Genomic DNA, 27,558 nt, shown 5'->3' on the forward strand with positions numbered 1-27,558 from the left:
ACATGTTTTAAGGGAGGTAGTCAAGAAATTCACACCTGGGTGGCAGTGATGTAGAAGGAGAATTTACACATATTTGTCTTATGGGTTTGTGTTATCAGATCATTGTGTGCGCTCCCTCTGGTGTTGTGGCTGTGGGTGTCGCTAACTTTTTGGAGATGTTTGGTCAGATATGCGGGTAGTGACCCTAAGTCAATCCCATTTTTAGATAGTTAGGAGTCGAGAGGCCTTCAGTAGGCCTCAGTAGCTATTGTTTTGGTAAAGCCTATCTTGTTATGGTACAGCTCGTCCCAGAGGACTTGGAGCCACACGGTATAACTCTAGTGCCAGACAATGCGTCTAGGCAGAACTACTTTACCACTGCCCAGAGTGTTAACTGTACTTCTGTCCATGATATCATGTTACATAAATCATAACCACCACCACCACCTAATACACTGTCTTGTCTCCTCATTGTCTCTTTGATTATTGATTGATCTGAATTCCTCCACAGTGTCATGCACCGAACATTTTAGATCTACTACAAGATGTGCTGTGAGTTTGTATATCTGCCTATACACTGGTGAGTATGAATCAGGCGTTAAAATTACGTTTTCAGGCCTCTGTCCAGACAGAATCTCATGGCGGAGAGAGAAATCCACCGTGGGGACTCAAAGTAAGAGCGTGTTGAGCTCTGTGGGCCTCTGCCTCAGGCTCCCCTTAATCAGAGTCTTTGTTTGGCGTCAAGGTAGCAGGGTTGCTCTCGCCGGGGTTTGGCAAGGCCTGCAGCCTTTTGTTTCATCCATAAGAGAGAGAGCGGGGAGATTCTGCTCATTGCCTGCAGTCATCTCCTTGCGTATGTTTTTTTTTATTTGTTCCAAAAAAATAACTTCTTCTTATTCTTTTTTCGATTTGGCCACGGGTTGAATATTACCGGGGAATTGCTGCACATCACAGGTGCATGCACCGCTGTTTGTTTCCCCGCCTACCACAATTGTTAGCGCTCGGGGAGTGGTAGGGGGGCGGGGGGTGGGGGGGGGGGATTGTTGAGCAGATCAGTCAGAAAGAGAGAATTCGTGTCAAACAGGAGAAACTAATCGTCACTGTCAGGCAGAAACCTCGTATCTCCAAGTTTCAAATTTGTACATTTCTTCGCAAAGTAAAGCCCTGCTTCATCGCACAAGGCCGTCGAAGAAAAGTAGTGAAAACAGCTGATCTACAAGCACACAACGCCTCGCACCTGCTGTAGATCGGCTGTTTTCACTAGTTTAAATCATTTTAAAAATTATAAATACAAAACAAACGGTTTTGGACATACAAGGTTTCCACCCGACAACGACGAAATGCACCGATGAAAGGAGGCATTTAGGAAAAGACAAACAGCCTCGCAAAAGTGCCAAGAGAGTTGAGTGGCCTTGAAATATAGACCAGTATCCTCAGCATTTAAATTTTTCTTTTTTTTTTGTCTCCTTATTTTGTTTCCTTATGCCGAAGCTAAGATGGCTTCATCGCTGATTCCTCAAGGGACAGCGGTGGCTGTTCCTTTAAATGACACAGACTAATATTACACTTGTGGCTGTGAATTAATAAGCGGCGGCATGATAAATCCCTCTGATTTATTATGTTCCCCCCTGTGTATAATCAGGATGAAGCACAGAGCCAGAGGGAGAGGTGGAGGGAGGAGAGAGACAGACAGCATGCAGACAGGCAGATGGACAGACGGGACAGACAGAGAGAGAGAGAGAGAGAGAGAGAGAGAGAGAGAGAGAGAGAGAGAGAGAGAGAGACTGTAGATATATAGATAGATGCAGAAATATTCTTTTTAAGTAGAAGAAGTCTGGAATTCAAAATGCACTTGAGTAAAACCGAGTTGCGGTTGGTTGTTTAAGTTGGACAAAAAAATTGGTTGTTTAAGTTGGACTGACGTCTGACATCATAGATGACTTATGTTATAGACCACATGAGACTCACACAATATGTCCATATATGGGCATTCCAAGCTATGGGCTTAATATTGATGACAACAGGGATCTCTATATATGGGTGTACAAGGGACAAGGACGGAATGTGATGTCACAATGTGATGTCACAACAATGTGATGTCATAGGTCAGCTATAGACATTGAGGCGTTACCCTCTGACGTTACTGACAAGTTGTGACGCTATTCATAGTTAACTGCGACCTATGGTCACAATAATAATCTACAAATAACTATAACTAAAGTTTTCAAATAAATGTAGGGGAGTAAAAGTACAATATTTGGATCTGAGATGTAGTGGAGTAGGAGAAGTAAAAGTATTGGAAATTACAAATGAAAAGTACAAATAATTCAAGGGGTACTGTCACCTAAAGGGGTACTGTCACTTTAAAAAGTCATCTTAAAATATGAGTTAATCTTATCATGATGTCATTGTGGGAATGCGCAATTATAAGCCAATCAAATTAATTGACTGTACTTAGACTACTGGTCAGCTGTTGTTGGGTGCCGAGGGGCAGATTACACTGTGACATGAGTTTCAGACAATTTCAGACCGCTTTCAGAGAGACCACGTGACCTACTGTATCATACTATTATAATTTCGGGGCGTGTCAGCGGGGCTTTAAGTAAATGTACTTAGTTACGTTACACCACTGCCTATCACAAGCATTCAGCTCTGAGGTCAACGTGCAGCACATGTATGTTTACCTGCATGAATAGAAGAGGACCCCAACCTCACACACATGCAGGAAAAGCCATCTCTTTGAAGCATAATTCCCCCACAAGGGCCATTCATTGAAACATAACACCCTCCGTGTACATTTCCTGCCTCCACTAACCCACGGGAGGGCTCTCTCTTTCTCTCTCTCTCTCTCTGTTTCTCTCTCTCTCTCCACCCTGACTATGCTATGGCTGCCAACACATCACTCCCCCCCCCCCCCCCCCCCTCCCATCACCTTCCCAGAGAGCTGTTTGTAATTGGAGCCTTAATTTATGATCAGGTCCCGGGCGCGGGATAATGATACCGAGCATTGTAATTTGCTGATGCAAATTGTACGTTATAATGGAGAGAGGGGGGCCCATTAAAAAATGTAAAAAGAAAAAAAAAAACACACACACACGGCAACATCTCGGAGCCTCGCCAAATACCCTGAGCGTTCATTACGGCCCTCATTAAAGCCTTCCGCACTCAGCCGTTAGGGGCCCTCGCCGATGGAAGGGAGCGCATAATTGCGGCTTGATTGCGGTATATGTACAACATATGATAAAGAGGGATGATCTTTTTATTTGTCTTACAGTAGAGCAACCCCCGGTAAACAAACCCGGGGAGCGCTGTTTGATCGTGGCGTTATATAGGGCTATTTGTTAACCCATTTAGGGCCTGGGGTTATTGAATGTTTTAACCATTGAAAAATAGCAGATATACAAGCTCACAGCGCTGTAGAGCTTGTAGATCTGCTATTTTTGAAAAGTTGTGAAATGTTGAGCAAATCTTTTGATATACGTATTTTCAAAGCGAACATTTGTAACTAAATTTTGCTTCTGGGGGTCACTGGAACTAAATGCTTTGAGATGGGGGTCCGTGGCCAAACACATGTCATTTTGGGGGTCCTTGACATGAAAAAGTTTGAGAACCACTGACACAGAAACACATGTTTTTTCTAAAAACCTTAGAAGGATTCAGAAGACACTAATAGAATCGGGTCAAAATCGGGTCAAAATTCAAATGTTCACGATTTTTCAAAAACAGCAGATCTACAAGCTTGCAGCGCGGCACTTGGTGCCACGCTGTGAGCTTGTATATCTGCTATTTTTAATAGAAATAATACAAAATAATGCGTACCCGATCTAAATGGCTTAAAGCGGAGGGTGAAATGTGAGTTAGGGGACACGGAGAGCCACGGCTAACTAAGAGTGATGATAATAAAGGCTGGTGTGTGTGTGTGTGTGTGTGTGTGTGTGTGTGTGTGTGTGTGTGTGTGCGTGCGTGCGTGCGTGAGTGTGTGTGTGTGTGTGTGTGCGTGTGTGCGCTGTGCGCGCGCGCGCAGAGCTAATGTTTTCGCCCGAGAGAGCGCGTCTGCGTTTCTCATTTGGACTAATTCTTCCAACAAGTGTAGATGGCACCGGGGCGAGCTTCATCTTCAAATGTATTAACTTGATTTAACGCGAGAAAATATCCCTATTGTTCTTTTTCATTAGCGTGGCGGCGAGCAAGTCATCACCATATTTCTGCTTTAATCCATTTAGAACGGGTACACATTTTGTGTATCATTATTTTATGCTTTAACTATTGAAAAATAGCAGATATACAAGCTCACAGCGCGGCACCGAGTGCCGCGCTGCGAGCTTGTAGATCTGCTATTTTTGAAAAATCGTGAAAATTTGAATTTTGACCCGATTCTATAAGTGTCTTTTGAATCCTTCTAAGATTTTTTGAAAAACCTATGTTTCTATGTCAGCAATCTGGCCAGCCATCGTCTCTAAGAAAAGGTCCTTTTCACTTAAATGGAGCTCGGTTAGTCTGTTCTTGAGAGACTACTATGTCAGTGGTTCTCAAACCTTTTCATTTGAAGGACCCCCGAAATGATATTTCCCCCCCATCTCAAAATATTTTGTTCCAGGGACCACCCAGAAGCAAAATTTTAGTTAGAAAAGTTTTGCACACATTTTCACGACTTTTTTCAAAAATAGCAGATCTACAAGCTCGCAGCGCGGCACTCGGTGCCGCGCTGTGAGCTTGTATATCTGCTATTTTTCACTGGTTAAAGCATTCAATAAGTCTAGGCCTAAATGGGTTAAGCACAGCGGAGCGAGACTGGGGGGGGGGGGGGGGGGGGGGGGGGGGAGAGGGGTGGAGGCTGAAATGAGCCATTGAAGTCACCTTTGGTGGAAAATACCTCAGGCCTAATGCTTTGCACCGAGCTCTCGTGGGGAGCGAAGGCTATGAGCTCTCCTCTCAGCTTTTCAATCGTAGATCTCAATTTGGTCGCAAATGAAGGAATTGAAGGTGGGGGTGTAACTCGCAACCTGGCGATGCTTAACGTCCCCTTCAGAGTCTTAGGCGAGGTCCTTAAGAGCAAAGCTGGGTGGTAAAAAGCAATTAAGAGTTCATTTGGAACGACTGAACTATGATGGGGCCTGTTTTTTTTTTCTCCTCTTTTTTTTTTTTTTTTACCCGAGGAGTGCCTGCCCAGTCAGTCGACAACTAATTCACCGTGTCGCCTTTTTATTCAAATGACCTCGCCGCAGAGTCCCCCCCTTTTGTGTATTGTGCCACATTCTAATGCATCTCCATTAGAGACAAAAAAAGGGGGGAAAAAAAGAAGGAAAGTGGGCTGTACTTCAGGGACGTGCAGGGAACGTTAGAGAGGCAGGGGCTGACATTTCTAAAGGGGCCTTTTGGTGGAAATATCGAAAATAGCAGACCTCCAAGCTCACAACGCGTTGCAACGCGACGCGTTGTGAGGTCGGCTATTTTCGGTACGTCATAACACACTAAACTACGCATAAAAAAGGCAATACTGGAGATGTGGTGTTTATTTCTGGACAGTGAGGGCAATTCTTTCAACATGAGACGCTGCATTCAAGTTCAGGAGAAGTTTGGACAAGGCAATTCTCTTCAATGCTGCCTTTGGGTATGGCATGGAAAGGGGGGGCATTTATTTGCATTTCTTTCACCATGGTAAAAACTGCATGCATGGTCTGGAGAGGGCATTTTTTTTACAGATGAGTAAAAGGGCAGGGGCTCAAGCCCCCTTTGATGTCTATGTGTGCACGTGCCTGCCCATTAGAGCCAAAAAAAAGAGGAAAAAAAGAAGGAAAGTGGGCTGTACTTGCACTGTTAGAAAATGGAGTTGCCCTCCTCTCTGCTTGCTCAAAGTGAGAACAGTCTTCCACCGTCAGGGCCCAGTGTGTGCTCAGTCACTGGAACAAGGATTTTCATCTGGGTTCAGCCATTCAGCCCGGCTAGGGGCCCCCGCTAGAATGCCTGCGGTCTTTATCTCCGGACCCCCATTGATTGATGTGTTGCGGGCCCCGCTGTGGTTAACAGCAATTTTTATCTGTTGCCAGCGGCAACGGCATTGGGTCACCGGCGTGTGGAGAAACAGCAGAGGCGGGCGGGGGCCCGGGGATTTGAAGGAGGGGCCCTCAGAATGGATATAAACAATACGTTTTTCTTTCTTTCTTTCTTTCTTAAGGCAGATGGCACCTGTTGTGGAGAGAGCGGCTGACTGACAGACACACAGATAACTCCCTCCCAACCAGAACCACTGGGCCGACAATATTAGAGCTGCTAACACTAGGCCTGCTGCGCTGCAGCTTTCCTTCACTAATTTACTCCAAGTGGAGAGCTGGCGGGACGCAGACACCTGCAGAACACCACTGTAGTGAGGAGGGATGGGACGATACGCGATATTATCGCGATAAAAAAGAAGACTCACGATAATCGTATCGTAGAGATTTAATTCATCGCGACATCGTCCTCCGTCATGCACTGGGATCAATTCACCTTTTATTTGCCGAGCTGCATATCCGGTCGCACTTAAACCCTCTATAATTGGTAAAAGGTACTTATACGTACTTAATACAGTTTTTTTTTCCCCACTCTCTACCAAAATGTCTTTGTCAAAAAATAGCCGATCTACGAGCTCACAACGCGTCGCAAAGGCGAGCTTGTAGATCGGCTATTTTTTGGCAAATATTCCGCCCCAGGATAATGGGGACATTTTGATTATCGCGATAATATCATAAATCGCGATTTCTTTTGTCACAATAATCGTGATATGAAATGTTTATATCGTCCCATCCCTAGTAGTGAGAGAGAGAGAGAGAGAGAGAGAGAGAGAGAGAGAGAGAATGCTCTCATAGCTAAAATAAGAATGCACTAAAAGTCGACATATATTTTCCACTCGATTCACATTCAATCACTGTATTTAGCCTAACCATTTAATCCGGCGAATCTGTGACATTCTGTTAAATAAAGCGTGAAGCTTTTTAATAGCTTCCATTATAATTAAGTGACATAATCCTTGTATTCGATAAAGATCTTGCAAAGAGCCTCGTCAGACAGATCAGATGAGGGCGAATGTATTTGGAACAAAGTGCAGGTCAAAAATGCCAAATTAATTAGGACTTGTTTAAGAACAGCAACTGCCCTGTTTGGAGTGTTGGGAGACCCATTTTACCTTACAGTAATTACAGTATGTATTGTAAGCCTCATCATGCGTGATTATTATTGGGACCGAAGGTCGCAGTTTAGTATGTGAAACCGCATATGCTGACTCCGTCTGGATGTCTGGACGTGTACAGTTTTTTACGGTCTATGGGTTTGTCGCTCTGACATCATGCTCTGACATCACTGTGATGTCAGGGGAACCACTCTAACAATGTGTTTGCCGCTCTGACTTCACGCTCTGGCTTCACTGTGACACACTAACAGAATCCCTTTTATGCCCATATATGGAGTTCTCTAATGTCATCAATATTAAGCCCATATCTAACAGGACTTATATGGGAATGCCCATATATGGAGGCCACAACGGCCACATACCACACTAACAGAATCCATACAGTATATGGCCAAGACAGATGGTCAAGACAGCCCATGTCTGTGTGGCTGGTTCTACAGAGAGGGATCTCCATGTATGGGCATAAAAGGGTATGATGTCAGATGTCATAGAATAACTGAGTAAGCATGTTTGGGCTCTCACAGCATATCTCCATATACAGTACATGGATCTCCATATATGGTTACCAGGGGTCTCCATATCTATACTATAATTTTGCGAATGTCTGAGTGAGTGTCTGTCTGTCTGTCTGTCTGTCTGTCTGAAACAGCGTTTCTCCTCAGTGGCTGGAGCAATTGATCTGAAATCGCATCACCATTAGCATATGAACACACCTGACATAACTGTGAAGCCCGTTTGTCACTTTCACAAATCGTATGCTGTATATTAGCATTTTTATGGTGTATCTACTATCTATTCTGCATCTAGCATGAGGCACATCTATTCTGCATCTAGCTTGAGGCAAAATGTTTAACCAGCTCTGTGTGTGTGTGTGTGTGTGCGTGTGTGTGTGTGCAGGCAGGCGGGTGTGTGTGCAGGCGGGTGGGCGGGCGGGCTGGGGGGGGGGGGGGAACAGTATCTCTGTAGCCATTAAACGAAATGGGTTTCTTACATTGATGCTCCTACATCATGCAAGCACCAGTTAAAGTTACTTTCCATCCCTCATATACTGTGTGCACAGTGCACATCCCATAACCCACACACTGCACATCATTTTGAAGCTCATATCTTTGAACGGGTAAGGGCTAGTATGGGTAATTGGTCTCATATACATCACTGGCCAGATGGCGAAGACATGGCGTGACCTCGCCCTTTTTCGCTTGTCGCTCTGAGGAGTCTTACTAGCTCATTGACTGTACCAGCCGAGCAACCCGAAAATGTCGCTATGTCTTTCACTGCCTGGCTTATCTTACCTTTTAACGTGGGCGCTAGAGTTTCCATCGTGCGCGATCAGACACGGACTATGCATTGTGCGTGTGTGGGTATTTCATCAGCTTCAAAAAAAACGTTTGAAATTTTTTAAATCCGTCCAGCGGTTGTCTTTTTGTAAGCCGTGTTGTATACACAGAAAGCTAGCGGCCGGAAAATAGAGGGATGGACCATGCTTCCGGTTTCCATCTCCATGTCTCCATAATTGGTCCGTGTTGAAACCGATCGCGAAGGATTAGTTCCGGTCTATTTCAGTTTCGCTGCGATAAAATATATATATTTTTAATACAACTATGACGTTCAGGTAATGCAGTTTGGTTATTTGAGTTATCTATCTATCTAACTAAAGAACAAACTTAAGCTGAATCATTTCATCCGATGCAAAAGTAAGACGAAAGGTGGTGGTGTTTTTCCCGGCTTAGATAAAATATGTTCCTTCTCTATGTCTGTGGCCCAGAGGGTACAGATAGGGACAGGTCGATAGTCACGGTGAGATATTCTGACCCCCCCCCCCCCCAATCTCCTCGCCACCTCGCTCTTTATCTACTCAGACTCAAGACAAGAAACAAGGGAGAGAGAGAGAGAGTGACAGACAGACGCAGAAGGAGAGAGAGGAGGATTGTGGGTTGCTTATCGAGGTAAGGCCCCAGAGAGGATAATAAATCAACGAGAGCCCAGGACCCCAATCTCAGTCGGAACAACAAGGCAAGACAGGTAGGTAGCAGTCGGGGGAAACGGGGCTTTGTAGATATCGTCTCTCTCTCTCTCTCTCTCTCTCTGTGTGTCCCCCACAAACGTGAACGACATGACCGTAATAAAGCTTCCACTGAGCGGACCCCAGATAAACAATTCCACACCCGGACAGAGGACGAAGAGGATGTGTGTGTGTCGTCGTTGTCGGGTGGAAACCTTGAATGTCCAAAACCGTTTGTTTCGGTATTTATCATTTTAAAAATGATTTAAACTAGTGAAAACAGCCGATCTACAAGCACACAACGCCTCGCGGTGCGAGGCGTTGTGTGCTTGTAGATCGGCTGTTTTCACTACTTTTGTGCAATGGCCTTGTATGGTGAAGCAGGGCTTTACTTTGCGAAAAGATCTACAAATGTGAAACTTGGAGATACAAGATTTTTGCCGGACAGTGACGACTATGTATGTGTGTGCGTTTGTGTGTGGGGGGCTGGTACTTCCATATCTGCTTTGAACCTGATTAAATACCTGCAGTATGACTGTGTGTGTGTGTGTGTGTGTGTGTGTGTGGTGTGTGTGTGTGTGTGTGTGTGTGTGTGTGTGTGTGTGTGTGTGTGTGTGTGCGTGCATGCGTGTGTGCGTGCGTGCGTGCGTGCGTGCGAGTGTTTGTGTGATGGTGGGGTTCAACTGTGACCAAGATAAGGCCACGGACAGGGAAAAAACAAACCATGTGGGGAAGGTGTCCAGATTGTGTTTGCTAGAGGAGGTAGAGCGGACAGAGCACATGACCTCACAGCCTGGGGTTCATCACGGCAGGAATCGCTCGACGTTCAGTGAGCAACTTCGTAGTTTGATAAAAGGAGCATAGAACAGAATTAACCTCACGTCACCCGACATTCCATAGGCCTGGTGATCGTTCCAAAACTAACCGTGTGATCTGATTTATAAAAATATATATAATAATAAACAGTGGTACCGGTGTTTGGTTCCAGTTGGCATTGCATTGTTTTTCTTCCCCACATAATGCAAATCAATTCGTTTATTCTCGCTAGTCGTACTACGAGTTAAAATAAGAGATGAACATACCAAACGATTATTCTACCAAGAGAATCTACAAGAGTATACCAATTCAAACCAATTTTAAACAAATCATTTTGGAGGTGCACGGCACCAGTGGTTCTGGCTTGTGGTTCCGGTCGTCTGAAGACAACAATAAACTAGAACACAGATACCCGAAAATGACGTTGATCCCAGCTAGTGCACAATAAAACCCTTAACTTAGTGAGTGCACAAATGTAACCAAATGCACCTGTAAGCGTCCATTTTTACACTTTCTGATTTACAAATGGATAAATTAACACAAGTAAATGTAACTGTGTAGCAGAGAAATAGACAATATCTTACTGTAAATCCAGTTACAAATAGCCTACAGGTGTTTATTATACCTTCATCACTAGATAACAATTTGTACATTAGGCTCCATATCTGGAGCACACACAGCTATTTATTGATCTTGTTCTTTACACCATGCACCTTAATTTGATGTGATAAAGTTGAATTTGATATTCTATTTAATATCTTTCACAAAGAAAGTAAGCACGAGAATCCAACTATTCAACGCAATTATTGGACTAACTGAATAACAGCATGTTCAGAAGTGTACATATATTTCAGTTAGAATCCCTGTACATTGTAGGCTACACTGTGAACAGAGACTGTAAGGATATACTGTAGTTCACATGTAAACCAACCTACAATGTGCCAATGTCTCTTTCCAGACTAAAACAATCCAATATACACACACAACATACCTTGCACACCCAATAAAAATGTACTGCATCAAATAACACTGTCGGCACCATCTGCTCTATATGCACTAGCCCATGCTTTTATCACTGGTTAATGGTATTTTCCATGGGCAAAACATTCATTTTACAAGCACAGAAACTTCCTCGCATTACAGTTACAGTTACAGTTTAGGCATTTAGCACACGCTTTTAATCAAAAGCAACTTACAATAAGCAGTTAATACATCACTATAATAAGCAAGATAATATGTCAGTAAATCAACAACAATATAACAAATGCATAGGAATATCACTCTAGAAAAACAATAACATAGGTCTTCCATGCACCTAATCAGCAAAAAAACATGCTAACTATGTAAAAAAAAAAATTGCTAACTAGCTTCATGTATGGTCAATGAGTGTTACAGTAGTGCTATGGGTTTAGGTGGAGTCTGAAGACGTGAGTCTTCAGTCCACGGCGGAAGCTAGGGAGTGAGTCTGTAGTTCTAAGTGCAACAGGGAGTTCATTCCACAGTTTGGGGGCTATACTCCGAGGGCAGATTGTCTAGGACGAGTGGATATTTGTCCTGGGGTTTTTAGCGAGGGTTCTGTCAGCATCCCTGTGTTGGCTGATCTGAGTGAACGGGTGGGGTTGTAGGGGTTGATCGTTGTTAACTGTTTTTCTTTTTCATAGAGACAAAAGGTAGGAAATCTGAGAGGGGAGACGGAGTATACAAGAGGCACAGGATGAAGGAAGGATGTGATGGATCTGATCCTAGACAATAAAGTTGTTCTATAATCTACAAGTGTTGCTGGAGTTTTGACTTCTATTTATCCCTACACCAGCAGAGCTATGTACATTGAAATCCATTGTCTTAACAACTTAAACAATGTTTTAATAGTCATACAAAAATAGCCGGTCTACAAGCTCACCTGTCATGATGCGACGCGCTGTGAGCTTATTCAAGGGTTGACACTAAGGTCTCAGAGACACTTGCCCATCGGCAAGTACAGGTCATGTTCTAATTGCCCAAAGGTCATGCCCACTTTCCCGAAAAGTAAATTGAATAGTTCATTATAAAATGATAGGTAAAATTCGAATTACTGTTCAATTTAACACTTGCGTGTGTTACTTCCTGGGGGCTGTGCTATAAAAAAATGTCACACCTAAAATGTTTTCATCCAAATTCCTACATAGCTATGATTGAATATGACTATGGGTTCACACCTATTTTACTTTTTTTACAAGTGAAGCAACAGTGAAAACAGCACATTATATCTGGTGTTGTGTTTATAGACAGTTGCGTCCCCGCACAAACAAGCACTTGTCCGTTTTTTTATTTATTTACCTGCCGGGGACAGGTGGGCAAGCCTTAGTGTCAATGCCTGATATTGATAAGCTATATTTGATCTATTTTTGAAATATTTTGGAGGGCAACAGAGAGGAACAGGGACATACTGTAGAAATGGAATAGACGCTACAGTATCTGCAGTGGAAAGTCCAAAACAAACCGTCAGGAGAGATTGGCCTTTTTTTTTTTACCTCTTGTCTGGTGACAAGATAAACAAGCCTTGTGTCCTCCCTCGCTCCATCCTTGTCCTCCTCGCCCCCACCGGCCTGTTTTCTCTATTCAAGAGAAGCCATGCAGGAGATGGCAATCAGAGCCAGGGGGCCACCATCACCACACACACACACGACTGGCCTCTCGCCTATTTCCTCCTCCTAGTCATAACAGCCCCCCCCCCCCCCCCCCCCTCCTCCCCAACATGCCCCTGGAGGCCCCCACCATCTCACTGAGAGCCTGGAGCACCTGCAGATAAGAGGGGGGGCCCCACCATCACTGGCCCTGCCCAAGAGGCTAGTAAGAGAGAGAGAGAGAGAGAGAGAGAGAGAAGCCCTGCGGGTTGGACGCTGATATCAGGCACGTGCACACAACATAGACATCAAAGGGGGCTTGAGCCCCTGCCCTTTTATCCGTCTGTAAAAAAGTGCCCTCTCCAGACCATGAATGCAGTTTTCACTATGGTGAAAGAAATGCAAATGCCCCCTCTTTCCATGCCACACCTGAAGGCAGCATTCAAGAGAACTGCCTTGTCCAAACTCTCCTGAACTTGAACGCAGCATCTCATATTGAAAGAATTGCCCTCTCTTTGTAGAAATCCATGCCTTTACGCCACATCTCCAGCATTGACTTGATTAAGCATAGTTCAGTGTCGTATCAAGCACCGAAAATAGCCGACCTCCAGGCTTGGAGGTCTGCTATTTTCGATATTTTCACCAATAAGCCCTTTTAGAAATGTCAGCCCCTGCCTCTCTAACATTATCTTCACGTACCTGATAGAGAGAGAGAGAGAAAGAGAGAGAGAGAGAGAGAGAAGTCCTGCGGGTTGGACTCTGCTGATATCACCATCAGACAGCCAGACGCGAGGAACTTGACAATGTGAAGTCTTCCTGCCCTCGCTACAAGCGACTTACCTTTGGCTTCTTTTACATGTTTCCCTCTCTCCTGCCTTGCCCTCTCTTTCCCCTGTGCTCTTGCTCTCTCTCCCTATTACCCCCCCCCCCCCCCCCCCCCCCACACACACACACCACCATCTCTCCTTCCAAATGAGAGAAGTCCTCACTCCCTATACCGACTCAAACTGACAGCCAGAGCCAAAGGGCTCCACAAAGCTTTTTTTTTTCAGGAGGTCTTGTTTGTTTTCATCCATCTGTGAGTATGCGGCCTTCAGGGAATAGGACTGTGACATGTTCCATTAAAACAAAAAACAAGACTAGTGTTTCGCCGGGCCGTTGTTTCGCTGGAGGGCTTTTAATTTGAAACGACGGATACAGGAAGTGGCAACGTTCGGCCACTCAGTCTGGGCGGCGGCCAGTCAAATTGTTGAGTTATGTGACAAGGTTGCAACTGTGTAGCATATCGTCGTTGTCGGGCAGAAACCTCGTATCTCCAAGTTTCAAATTTGTACGTTCTTTCGCAAAGTAAAGCCCTGCTTCATCATACAAGGCCGTCGCACAAAAGTAGTGAAAACAGCAGATCTACAAGCACAAAACGCCTCGCGGTGCGAGGCGTTGTGTGCTTGTAGATCGGCTGTTTTCACCAGTTTAAATCATTTCTAAAATGATAAATACAAAACGAATGGTTTTGGACATACATGGTTTTCACCCGACAACGGCGATAATTCCTACATGGAAACTCCCGAACACGCTACCCCCACCAGCTCGACTCCCTGCCGAACCAGGCACCCTGAGAAAGTGTTTTTGTTGGACAGTATAGGAGAAATAGAATTGTTAGTTAGAGCCGTTTCCAGCCAAGCCACCATTATTTATGTTGTACCCATATAGCCAGAAGAGATGCCTAGTCTGTTGTGTGAGGCCAACTGAGGATAAACTAAATGTCATAGCCTGGAGGGATATGATTGCTCTAAGATTGGCTAGCTCATTGTTAGGCCAACCGGTGCGACCAATGCTGTAACTTCACCACCCAATCGGTCGGACACAGCTGGCCTCGCGGTCCAGCCAAAAAGAGAGATGGAGGAGGTGGAGAAGAAGAAGAAGAAGAAGAAGAAGAAGAAGAAGCGGAAGAAGAAGAAGAAGAGAGGCCGTATATGATAGGGTCTGTATGTGTGTGTCTGTTCAGAGCTAATCAAGCAAACCCACATATCGTCACTGTCGGGCAGAAACCCTGTATCGCCAAGTTTCACATTTGTACGTTTTTTCGTAAAGTAAAGCCCTGCTTCATCATACAAGACTGTCACACAAGACTAGTGAAAATAGCAGATCTACAAGCACACAACGCCTCGCGGTGCGAGGCGTTGTGTGCTTGTAGATCGGCTATTTTAACGGTTTTGGACATACAACTTAGGTTTCCACCCAACAACGACGATAAGTTTTATCCTTTTTAGTATAAAACATAATACTGCCTCTCCGAGGCGGATCAACAGTGTCAAACCATCGCGCTTTGTTTGCACGATCGCTTCCAAGCTGCGCTGAAGAGCAGCCATATGTCACTCTTCAGCTAAAAGTAGCACCACTTGATAGAGAACGTTTCCCTCTTATGAGTTCCGACACTCCTCAAAAGCACGAGGATGTCAAGGACGACCGCGGCTCTCATTTGCCGTTTTCCATCGCCCAGAGACCACGGCATATCATCATCAGCAGCAGCAAGACGCAGATGTATGGTTCCACAAGACACACATACACCCTGCACCAGATGCTGTCAGGAGGTAAAAATAGTTTCCTTCTGACACTCGTGTGAGATGGTGTGTGTGTGTGTGTATACGAAATGACTGGGCTGACAACCGGGCCCACTGAATATTCCTCCTGGACACATTTATTGTATATCTTGAGGGAGAAATCTATATGTTGTACTCCCACTAATGAAAGAACACACATGCACATGCGCTCGCAGCACACGCACGCATGTGCGCACGCACACACACCAACAAAATCCTCGTCTTCTTAATGTACAGCAGCCATCAGAAACATATTGTCGTTGTCGGGAAGAAACCTCGTCTCTCCAAGTTTCAAATATGTATGTTCTTTCGCATAGTAAAGCCTTGCTTCATCGTACAAGGCCGTCGCACAGAAGTAGTGAAAACAGCAGATCTACAAAGGCGTTGTGTGCTTGTAGATCGGCGGTTTTCACTAGTTTAGTTCATTTTTTAAATGATAAATACGAAACGAACGCTTCTGGACATACAAGGTTTCCACCCGACAACGACGATATGCCACACTATAACGGCCATGGATTTTTATTGAAGATGTGAATGGTTGGTGCTCCGCGGTGGTGGCAGACTGCTCAATGACATGAATGCCATGTGCATCTTGGGTACAATGTGCCTGTGACCTTGCACTTTGCATTCATTGCACCTGACTGTGAGGTCAGCGTACTTAGCAGTGGTTTTCAACCATTTTCTGGAACAGGGTCCACTTGAAAATCTTGAAAGCATTCACGGCCCACCCATCTGACCACTTAACATGGCCGCTGCCAGTGGTGGAAAAAGTACTCACATGTTTTACTTAAGTAAAAGTATCAATACTGCAATGTAGAAATACTAGTAGTAGTATACAAAATGTTTGAAAATAGCCAAGGTATAAAATAGGGCTAAACTGGTTTATGTACAAAAGTAAAGTGTTTATGTATGTTTTATAATGTTATAACTTATATCTGCAAAGTAACTAGAAACTAAAGTTTCCAAATAAACATAGTGGAGTAAAAATACAACACTTGGATCCGAGATGTAGTGGAGTAGAAGTAAAAGTAATGGAAATGGGAAATGCTCAAGTAAAGTACAAAATTGAAATACCTCAAAACTGTACTTAATTACATTACTTAAGTAAATGTACTTCCTACTTAGTTACTTTACACCACTGGCCGCTGCAATACCCTATAAGCCCACCAGTGGTCCTCGGCCCACAGATTGACAATCACCGTACTTCTTTGTGTACTTCTCTGTGGCATCAATGCTATATGCTCTTACAATGTTTCACTATTAGGACTCAGCAATTAAACTGACAGTGATTTATTCAAGAATTGTGCGGTGGTAACAATGAGAATTTCTAATCTTATAAGTTGTACACTCCTACATTGTGAGACCCATAATGCTCTTTAAGCAATATCATCTGACAAGTAGGTAAAATGTCCCTGCGTCTGGTCGTCATGGAGGAAGACATAAGTCTCTGACAGCAAGGCGGCGGATCGATGCCAATAAAAAAAGGAAGAGGGCTCTTTTCTCCGTCAAGGTACCACGGTATAGGACACCTTCCCGCAATTTAATCTAGTCAGTCAGCCCAGAAGTAATGTCCCTTAATATCACGACTTCTCCATTACTCTATTTAACATAATTAAAATGTCGAGCGCCGGGGCCATAAAGTGGGTCGTTGGGAAGATTGTAATTCCGCCGTAAAGCCATGAAGCATGAAAATGTCACTTACCGAGTAGCCGCGGCCTGACAGCGAGTGAGTCGAGCTCTGTGGGGAGGACGAGAGAGAGACAGAGAGAGAGAGAGAGAGAGGGAGAAAGAGAGAGAGAGAGAGAGAGACAGAGAGGGATGACCTTTAAGAGGGGCATTTCACTCGCTGACACAGACATGATAAAGCGCTAGCACTTTAATATCAATATTCACTTTAACCCATTCAGAACGGGTACACAGTATTGTGTATTATTATTTTATGGTTTAACTATTGAAAAATAGCAGATATACAAGCTCACAGCGCGGCACCGAGTGCCGCGCTGCGAGCTTGTAGATCTGCTATTTTTGAGAAATCGTGAAAATTAGAATTTTGACAAGATTCTATAAGTGTCTTTTGAATCCTTCTAAGATTTTTTGAAAACCCTATGTTTCTATGTCAGCAATCTGGCCAGCCATCGTCAAAGAAAAGGTCCTTTTCACATAACTGGAGCTCAGTTAGTCTGTTCTTGAGAGACTACTATGTCAGTGGTCCTCAAACCTTTCATGTGAAGGACCCCCAAACTGATATTTATTTGGCCACGGACCCCCATCTCAAAATATTTAGTTCCAGGGACCACCCAGAAACAAAATTTGAGTTACAAACGTGCGCTTTGAAAATACATATATTCAAAGATTTTCACCAATTTTCACGACTTTTTTCAAAAATAGCAGATCTGCAAGCTCGCAGCGCGGCACTCGGTGCCGCGCTGTGAGCTTGTATATCTGCTATTTTTCACTGGTTAAAGCATTCAATAATTCTATACCTAAATGGGTTAACCTTTTACCCAGCCCGACATGTAGCACCCCTGCACACCCACCCTCTGCTACAGACGTCATTCTCATCCATTCTGCCCTCCCTCATCCAGAGCTTGGTCATGTGAGAGTTAAGGGCTTTGCACACGGGACCCTTGCATTTTTTTATTTTATTTTTTCGTTTGCTGCATGATTAAAACGCATTGGATTTTGGAGTGCAATGCTGTGTGGAATCCGCGCGGCGGATCCGAAAAGGAGTCATAAAAGGAGTCGATGAGTTTTTAACCGCATGCGAAAAGACGCACAAATCGAACTGGGTTCGATTGGGGAAATAACGCACTGCCGCAGCCGCTTGCCGCACGGCAAATTCGGAGCAGGTGTCCATGAGGTCATAGGGAATCATTGTTTTCTTTAAAAACAATTAAATCGTCAGTTTTCTTCCGCGCGGAAAATTGCGCCTGTCTGCAAAGCCCTTAATTCTGTCAACCCACCCACACACCCCCCTCCCCCCCCAAAAAAAAATACATGGACACGACTTGTGTCATGACTCACTCGAATGCGGGTCTAGCTTTCTGTAGTTACGCCTTTTTATAAAACAGGAAGGAGATTAATATATCTCTGGTGACGACAGACACATTAAATTGGCTTTGCGTATAAATTATTCATGCTGGCACATAAAAGTGAGATCTTCTGCACTGTATTGTTCAATCATTTTTAGATCACTGCATGCTTAGAATGTTGGACAATTTCCAATTAAATAGTAGGGTTATAGTTATACAACCCTGGAGACTGTCTGTCTGTCTGTCTGTCTGTCTGTGTGTGTGTGTGTGTGTGTGTGTGTGTGTGTGTGTGTGTGTGTGTGTGTGTGTGTGTGTGTGTGTGTGTGTGTGTGTGTGTGTGTGTGTGTGTGTGTGTGTGTGTGTGTGTGTGTGTGTGTGTGTGTGTGTGTGTGTGGACAGGGAATTACTACTTTGTGGGGACCTCATGTCCCCACAAAGATAGTACAATCCTTGCACAATACCTTGTGGGTACTTATTAATAGGTCCCCACAAGGTGTTTAGGGGTTAGGTTAAGGGTTAGGGTTCAAAATGAATGGAATGTCCCCACAAAGATAGTAGACTATGTGTAATGTCCCCACAAAGTAGCAATTGCAAACCTGTGTGTGTGTGTGTGTGTGTGTGTGTGTGTGTGTGTGTGTGTGTGTGTGTGTGTGTGTGTGTGTGTGTGTGTGTGTGTGTGTGTGTGTGTGTGTGTGTGTGTGTGTGTGTGTGTACGGCATATACATATATAATATTTGGGATGGGCTATGTCTAAATGCAATCATTTGAATCTAGTCTGACCACTAGTGTTTTTGGGTTCATCTTTCAGACAGCCAGTCCAGAGATAGGCAATAGGCATATATCCAGAACTCTGCAGTGGAAATTGTAGCTTCCTTGTGCCGTTTCTCATGCAGTGCAAGAAACTAAATGATAGAATACTGTACTTTTATATAGAGCCTAGCCTGTATTCGATCTGTTCTCCAATAAAGTGGTTCTCAACTAGTTTTGCAGTGGGACCTGGATTTTTGTGTTGACGAGGACCCTCATACCTGTCAAACTACTTCTCCACACCCACAGCCACAACACTAGAGAGAGAACTACCCAAATCTATACTATAATTTTGCGAATGTCTGAGTGAGTGTCTGTCTGTCTGTCTGAGTGAGTGTCTGTCTGTCTGTCTGAAACAGCGTTTCTCCTCAGTGGCTGGAGCAATTGATCTGAAATCGCATCACCATTAGCATATGAACACACCTGACATAACTGTGAAGCCCGTTTGTCACTTTCACAAATCGTATGCTGTAGATTAGCATTTTTATGGTGTATCTATATCTATTTAGCCTACAGTACCTTTTGTGACCACACATGTTAAGGGAGGGGCGCTGTTCAGGCCATGCACAATCACACACAAACCCACACACACACACGGGGGGGGGGGGGAGTGTGTGTGTGTGTGCGGGCGGGCGGGCCCTGTTACAGATGTTGTCCAAAAATCATGCAGATCGGTACACAGCATCTCTGTAGCCGTTAAATGGAACGGGTATTTCTTACATTGATGCTCCTACATATTATCATGCAAGCACCAGTTAAAGTTACTTTCCATCCCTCATATACTGTGTGCACAGTGCACATCCCATAACCCACCCACTGCACATCATTTCAGAGCTCATATCTTTGAACGGGTAAGGGCTAGTTTAGAACAAACACAGGAAGATTCTCATTCTACTATTCTCCACCAAAATGTTGATGCTTGATGCTACTGTATCTTGATGAATTGAAGACATAGGACCACAATGGAAACAAGTCCACAGGTCCTTTCAGTTTGAATGTCTGACTGCATCACGTGCTGTTTACATTTCTGACTAAGTAAGTATTCAGTTAATAAATCAATGACTATACTATTACTCAGGAACCAATACAGTCTTCAGTGACAATATTGCACAAATAAGGCTGATCTGATGTCCACAACCCGGTCATCTCACCAACAGAACTCTGGAGCACAGCTCCAATGACGGACGGTGACGGACGGTGGAAAAAGTACTCAAATGTTTTACTCATGTAAAAGTATTAATAGTGCAATATAAAAATATTAGTAAACGTCTGGAATTCAAAAAGTACCAAAGTATTGGTATCAAAGTGTAATTAAAGTAAAAGTACAAAATATTTGAAAATAGTAGATCAACAAGGTCACAACGTTGTGATAACCTACTGTAGGTATAAAATAGGGATGTGTGTGTTTTGTAATATTATAATTTGTATGTGCAAAGCAACTAGAATCTAAAGTAAAAAATAAATAAAAATAGTGGAGTGGTAAAATAGTGGTAAAGGTACATATTTGGAGTAGAAGTAAAAGTAGGCCTATTGGGAATTGGAAACACTCAAGTAAAGTAAAAATACCTCAACATTTTACTTAAATACATTACTTAAGAAAATGTACTTAGTTACTTTACAGCACTGCTTTAATGCAGCACTGTAATGCTGCCCACCCAGTGCCCAGGCCAGAGAAATAAAACACTTTTTTTGTTCTTGTTCTGCCAAACTGGTTGTGCGCCCCCCCGTCAGAATACCAATCTACAAATCTCTCTCTCTCACTCTCACTCCACCACTTCCACTTTCCATTCACTTTTTATTCCTCCGTTTCGATTGGCAATTTCTTCCTGCGGGCCTCTGGGGGGGCCAGCGGGATTTTCTGCCCGACCAATTTTGTCTGTATAGGTTCCTACCTTCAGTCCAGACCCTCACCTCTCTCTCAGTCTGTTTTCAGCTAGGGGTGCAAGCATTATAAAATGTTGATAATTTAACCATATGACAAGTTTGACGAGTTTTGGAGGTTGTCCAATACGCCATGGGGACGAGTTTGACGACCATTTAGTCAACTCTAAAACAGGAGTCTTCAACAACAGGGGGTCCTCAGAGTTACTACAGGGGGTCCTTCAAATATTTGAGTGATAGAAACCTTTTTTCTCCTTTTTTATGTTAACCTGCTGCTCACTCCTCATGCACTGAAGGAAGCTCAGTTCCAGGTTGGCAGAGGGAAGGTAGTGCCCAGGATTACAGCTTGGGCATTGGCACCGGGTGATAAAATGGGTTACAAAATTGTGGGATAAAATGTAAAGAAACACGGCCTGCTGTGCAGGAATCACAGGGACTTCACCTGCTGTGTTCAATCCCCTTGTTCCTCTTTGCCACCAGGGGGAGGGGAGGGGGGGAGAGAGAGGACAAGAAGTGATGAGGTGATGAGGTTAAAGCAGTGGTTCTCAAACTTGGGGTCCACAAATTATTTTGTGGGGTCCCCAGATGATTAGCTTAATGTAAAAAAGAAATGTCTCACTCAACGGTAAACAAACCAACATAAGTGTATACAGGGTATCTGCAACATTTATAAAGTGGCAATTTAAATATTTTCAAGACTGTTTTAATACCAAACTGGCCAAACTGTCAAATATTAAGTAAGCAAGAGGCGACCATTGTGAAAATAGCAGATCTACATGCTAGGCGTTGTGAGCATGTAGATCTGCTATTTTCACAATATTTATCTGTGGAACCGAGTCACATTAAATGTAACACCTACAATTCCAAGTGCTTGTCAGGGTGGGGGTCCCCAGTTCATATAAGTTTATTTTGGGGGTCACGGCCTAAAAAGGTTTGAGAACCCCTGGGTTAAAGAAAGATGATGAGGGGATGGGGCATAAAGATCAGGAGAAAAGATGTGAGGGCTTCAGTGGGGGAAGGCAGTTGACACACAAAATGAGTAGAGTGTGTTTCCATGTATGAGTGTTTGTGCACATGCGCTATCACTTGCATGCAGGTTTACCCTCCCCCTTGGTGTGTGCGTGTGCACGCGTGCGTGTGCGTGCGTACGTGTGTATGTGTGCGCGCGCACATCCATGGTGGCCAAGGCCATTTGGAATTAGCCTTACTAGGCAGCAGTTCATTCAACTCAGAGCTGTGGGAGCAGAAAGAGAGGCTTATTTAAATGATAATGAGGAACAATCCATTGGATTTGGTGATGGGCACTGGGAGAGGACGAGAGAGGCAGCGCTGGTTAGGAGGGAGGGAGGGAGAGAGGGTGGGAGGGAGGGAGGGAGGGGGGGAGAGAGAGTGAGAGAGAGAGAGAAATCCATTAAAAACGCCAGTGGTTCGTAAGCCACAGGGCCAGTGTACAGCTAAACACTCTCTCTTAAAAGCCATTATACATGGCTCTCAATGGATTTCTGCTGCGCTTAGGACTTCAAAAGGATTTAAGAAGCCGCCGGAGAGGGGAGGGGGGGGTGGTTATAGGAGGGGATGGGGGTATGTGCACGGTCTGTGTTGTATGTATGGTCAGGTGGCGTTGGAGGGGAGGGCAGGGCAAAGGGGTGGGGTGGGGGGAGTTTGGAGGCTGGTGGTGGGAGGTGAGAGATGGCGCTGGGATGCTGAGTTAAGTAAACAGGGCTCTGTAGAGGTGGGACGTCACTAAAGCTGCCTCCTAATCCTCTTCCCCCTAAAAGAAAATAAGGACAGGGCGGTGGGCATTCTTCCCTCTAGTAATTTCCCCCGCTACTTTACACTTGTAGTTCTGATTCAGGTTCTTCTGATTCTAGTCAAGCTACTGGTGTTCCACAAAGATAGTTAGCTTGGGGACGCTCAGGTGGCGCCTCTGCCCCAGTGTCCATTACTCCGGAGTCCGGAACACTAGGGGTTTGAAACCATGTACATTTAAAAAACAATGACTGTTGACCAAAGTGCTTCACAGAAAATAAACAGTAACAATGGCAAGTGCACTCACAGTCACACACGTGACAAAAGAAAAACTAACTGCTTAGGGCTAACTGCATGAGTTAGCAGTGACTACAAACTATGGGGAATTAGGAAGGTGCATAACAATTAGGCCTAAATTAGAGTGTGAAAAATAACTCTAAAACACTCTATTAACACAATGGCTGCTAAAAAAAATTCCAAAATAGCCAAAAGGACATCTGGAAACGTCTTTATCTTTTAAATTTTTATCCCACGATTTTTGTAACCCATTTTTTTCACCCGGTGCCAATTGCCTAAGCTGTGATCCTGGGCTCTACTCTCCCTCTGCCAACCTGGGGAGGGCCCCGAACTGAGCTCATGCTTCCTTCAATGCATGAGGAGTGAGCAGGCCGCTTCTTATCACCTGACAGGGAGAGCTTCCCCAGTTGGACGTAGCGCGTGGAAGGAACACGTTATTCCAACCAGTTCCATTCCCCTCCATCAGGCGCCCCGGCTGGCCAGGGGGAGGCTTTATAGAGACCAGGATTACTGCATGTTTTTGTGAGGGTATCTCTACCCTAGGAGACACGGGGAGAACATGCAAACTCCACACAGAAAGGCCCTTTTGCCAACCCCACCTAGGGTGTGGGCACTGATGACGCGGAGGATGGAACACGCCCCCAGCACCCACAGTGTCCCCTGGCGGGAATCGAACCCAGGACCTTCTAGCTGTGAGGCGACAGCACTACTGACTGCGCCACCGTGCCCCCATCTGGAAACGTCTTTATATCAAAATTGGTGTTCCTGCCATTTCTACCAATGATTGGCAAAAACACTACATTACCCATAAGCCTCAGCGGCGCTTGCTGATGACCCGCGCTGGTGACGTGCATCACGCGCGCAGAGCACTGGTAAACAGAGGCTCATTCCAGCTCCATGTTATGTGAACGGGGCCTGCCCCGCAATGATATCTCGATGGAGCGACGCGGTCACACATTGAATTGGATTATACAAGACCACGTTAACGTTATGATGCCGATGTATGCACACACGTCGTGCGCACATGCGCCCCGGTGAGTTCCATTAACCCTATGATGGCATCCTATGTGTTAATTAATATTTATAAAAAACCACAGAGATGACACACCCACCCTGTCCAATTCCCTTAATATTAATGTGGCTTTAGTTTGCCACACAGGCTGACACAGCTACTATCACCCAGTCAAAATACAAGAGATCAAGCCCACAGCACGTCCAGGCATTGACACTAAGGCTTGCCCACCTGCCCCCGGCAGGTAAATAAAACATCAGGGCAGGTGAAGTTTGCTTTCAGGTTGCCCGACAGGGCAAGTGCTCATTTGAGAGGGGACACAAATGTCTAAACACAACACGAGATATCTGTCTAAACACCTGAACGTGGCCAGTGCGCTGTCTTCTGGTCTGTGGAATGTAAAATAAGAGCACTATTTACCTATAATGTGCTGTTTTTACTGTTGCTACATTTAAAAATATAAAATAACAAGTGTGAAACCATAGACATATTCAATCATAGCTAAAGTATTTGGTATTTGGATTTGGATGTATTGAGGTATGACATTTTATCGCACAGCCCCAGAAAGTAAAGAAATAAGTGTTAAATTGAGCGGTAATTAAAATCGTACCTATCATTTTATAATGGACGATTTACTTTTCGGGCCAGTGGGCATTACCTTCGGGCAAGTAGAACATGACCTGTACTTGCCCGATGGGCAAGTGCCTCTGAGACCTTAGTGTCAACCCCTGCGTCTATGAAACTACAACAGTGTGCCCACTGTTTGTTGTCCTTCCTCCCTTTCCTCTCTCTCTCCCTCTCTCTCTCTGCTTACTGACCGACATTTGATGCACAACTGTTTTTACTGTCCGTCCAGGTGGTGTTGCATTTGTCTCCATTTACTTTGGGCGGGAAGACAAGAGGAATACATTTTACACGGAGGCCTCGATCAGCGCAGAGCAATCGTTAGTTAAAGAGCCTTTAAAGTGCACACACAGTAGCTGTCTGATGCTGGGCAATAGAGCATGTTTAAGGAAAATTAGCATTCTCTCTCTCAAAGCGCTGGCAGGGACTGGGCTGGGGACAAGAATGGAGAGGAGACAGAGAGGAAAAGAAAGCAACAGAGTTGGAGAAAGCCTGAGTGACTGAGGGAAAGATACAGCGTAAGAGAAAGGGAGCGAGAGACAAAAGCTACATATGGTGATATATTATAGAGCAGGGGTCTTCAACAGGGGGTCCGGGACCCCTAGGGGGTCCTCCGAGTTACTACAGGGGGTCCTCCAAATCTTCCAATCCTTTTTATATTATCAACCTGAACCCTAGTGTCCATATTCTGAGAACTCTGGCCAAAAATAGCAGATCTACAAGCTCAAACCGCCTCGCAGCTTGTAAATCGTCAATTTTCGGCAAAGAGGTTTGGTGTAGAGGGGAAAAAGAGCAGACTAAGTACAGAGTGAAATGTCAAGTTGAAGTGGTTATATATCTGAAAACACAAAATCAAAAATACACTGATGATTGTGCTGTCAAACGATGAAACTATATGATAAGGTAGTGGGGGTCCCTGCTTCATCTCTCTCTCTCTCAACTAAGGGGTCCTTTTTGACCCCTGTTATAGAGAAACAGTAAAAGAGAGAAGGTAATTGATCACTGGGTAGAGGAAGAGGGCAAGAGATGGATGGACATACTACAGACAGATACATACTGTAGATACAGTATTAGATAGGTAAAGGATAGGTAGATTAGGGAGATTGATGATCAGTGCACCTGCGTGCGAGCGTGTGTGTGTGTGTGTGTGTGTGTGTGTGTGTGTGTGTGTGTGTGTGTGTGTGTGTGTGTGTGTGTGTGCGCGCGTGCGTGCATGTGTGTCATTTACTTGGCAGCAGATTAGAGAGACATGCCACATCTGACACCGTCTGTCGTTATACCGCGTGCCATTTTCAGCACCCTCCATCTCCACACCCTCCACCCCCACTCCCCCACTCCCCCACTCCCACTCCATCTCTCTCTCTCTCACTCTGTCTCTCTCCCTCCTTGCTTGTCATGACAGGCCTGTCAAATCACCGTCTCCCTTTTATCTCACAAGCCCGCCTCTTCCTTCCTTCCTGAATTTTCATTACAAAAACAGCCTTTTACACAAAGTTCATGAGAAAAGTGCAGTGAATAACAGGCATGGTTGGGAGGGGTTTGGGGGGAGCCAAAGGACAAAGAGGAAGACACAAGACAGAGAGAGGGCAAGGGGGTAGAAAATAAGGGGGCGAAGACGGAAGGTTAAAGAGAAACAAATGAGGATGGGTGGCCTTTTTCTTCCTCCTTCCTTCATTTCTGGATTCTTTCCTCAGCATTGAATGGAGTAAAACAATGCTTGTTTAAAGGAGTATTTCACCCCCAAAATGACTTTTTTCCCCTATTGATTGTGTCACGTCATGGATCCTAGAGTTCAATCATATTTTTTTGGTTATTGTCACATAACTAAGACAATAATGTGATTACAATAATTTTACCCCCATTGATTCCCGGATGGGGAGCCAAATGCATTTGGGTCCCCATCCGGAATCAATGGGGGTAAATTTACTATAATCAAAAATGTTGTCTTAGGAATGCGACAAATCCAACAAAATATCATTTAAGTCAAGTCTCCATGGCGTGAGTAATCAATAGGAAAAAAAAGTCATATGAGGATGAACTACTCCTTTAACAAGTTCATTAAAATCACTCTTCACTTCATCATTCTTCCCGCTCTCATAATGCTTCTGCCAAGAAGCAAAAGCCCCCCCCCCCCTCCCCCTCCTCCTCCTCCCTCCCCGCCTCTGTCAGCTGAATGAACTGTCTGATTTAATTTACTTTGGTTTGGGAGGCCCTGACTTGACAGGCGTTCGTTAAGGGAAGCATATTTCCACGTTCATTTTAAAATGAGCCGCTTGGGATTTTCTTTGCATAAATTCTCATTACTCCTCCCCTGTAACTAAATTGCATTATTTCATGCGGTAACCGAGCTCTGACACCAGAACCCCATTGGTCCCTCCCATGTCTGCACACTGGCCTCCTAACAAACCTTGGACGGGGAGCCCAACACGCTCATCATGTGGAACAGCAATTTTAAAAGAATGCCTTATTGCAGGGGTCTTCAACGTTTTCAGGCCAAGGACCCCTTAGCTGAGAGGGAGATGAAGCAGGGACCCCCACAACCTTTTCATAGATTCCTTATAGTTTCATTGTTTGACAGCGCAATCATCGGTGTATTTTGGATTCTTGTCGATTTGTGTTTTCAGATACTTATTTAACCACTTGAACCGTCAATACTTTATCAACTATTCCTTTTCCCCTCTACACCAAAACTCTTTGCTGAAAATAGCCAATCTACAAGCTCACAAGCTTGTAGATGTGCTATTTTTGGCTAAAGTTCTCAGAATATGGACGTTAGGATTCAAGTCACACAAAGATTTGGAGGATCCCCTGTAGTAACTCTGAGGACCCCCTAGGGGCCCGGACCCCCTGTTGAAGACCCCTGCTCTATTGTCCCAGTTGTGGGTGTGATATTAACTGTGTCGATCAATGCCTGGAGTAGCCTGGAGGCAAATAGTAGGCAGGTATCCAATAGTAGCTGGGGGTCTGACGGTTGCATATCAAGCACCAACC

General features: G+C 44.6%; 1 protein-coding gene across 4 annotated transcripts in view; it reads right to left on the minus strand.

Moving 5' to 3' along the window:
• Positions 1–27,558, minus strand: part of fbrsl1 (fibrosin-like 1) — a 529,581-nt gene that overhangs the window by 318,459 nt on the left and 183,564 nt on the right. For all 4 annotated transcript variants that reach the window (XM_080739442.1, XM_080739441.1, XM_080739440.1 and 1 more), the window contains exon 4: positions 16,868–16,903. In XM_080739442.1, coding sequence (XP_080595568.1) covers positions 16,868–16,903 — 36 coding nt within the window. The remainder of the gene's footprint in view (positions 1–16,867; positions 16,904–27,558) is intronic.

Source organism: Nannobrachium achirus, assembly GCF_963921795.1.
Source record: "Nannobrachium achirus genome assembly, chromosome: 12".
Lineage (NCBI taxonomy): Eukaryota > Metazoa > Chordata > Actinopteri > Myctophiformes > Myctophidae > Nannobrachium > Nannobrachium achirus.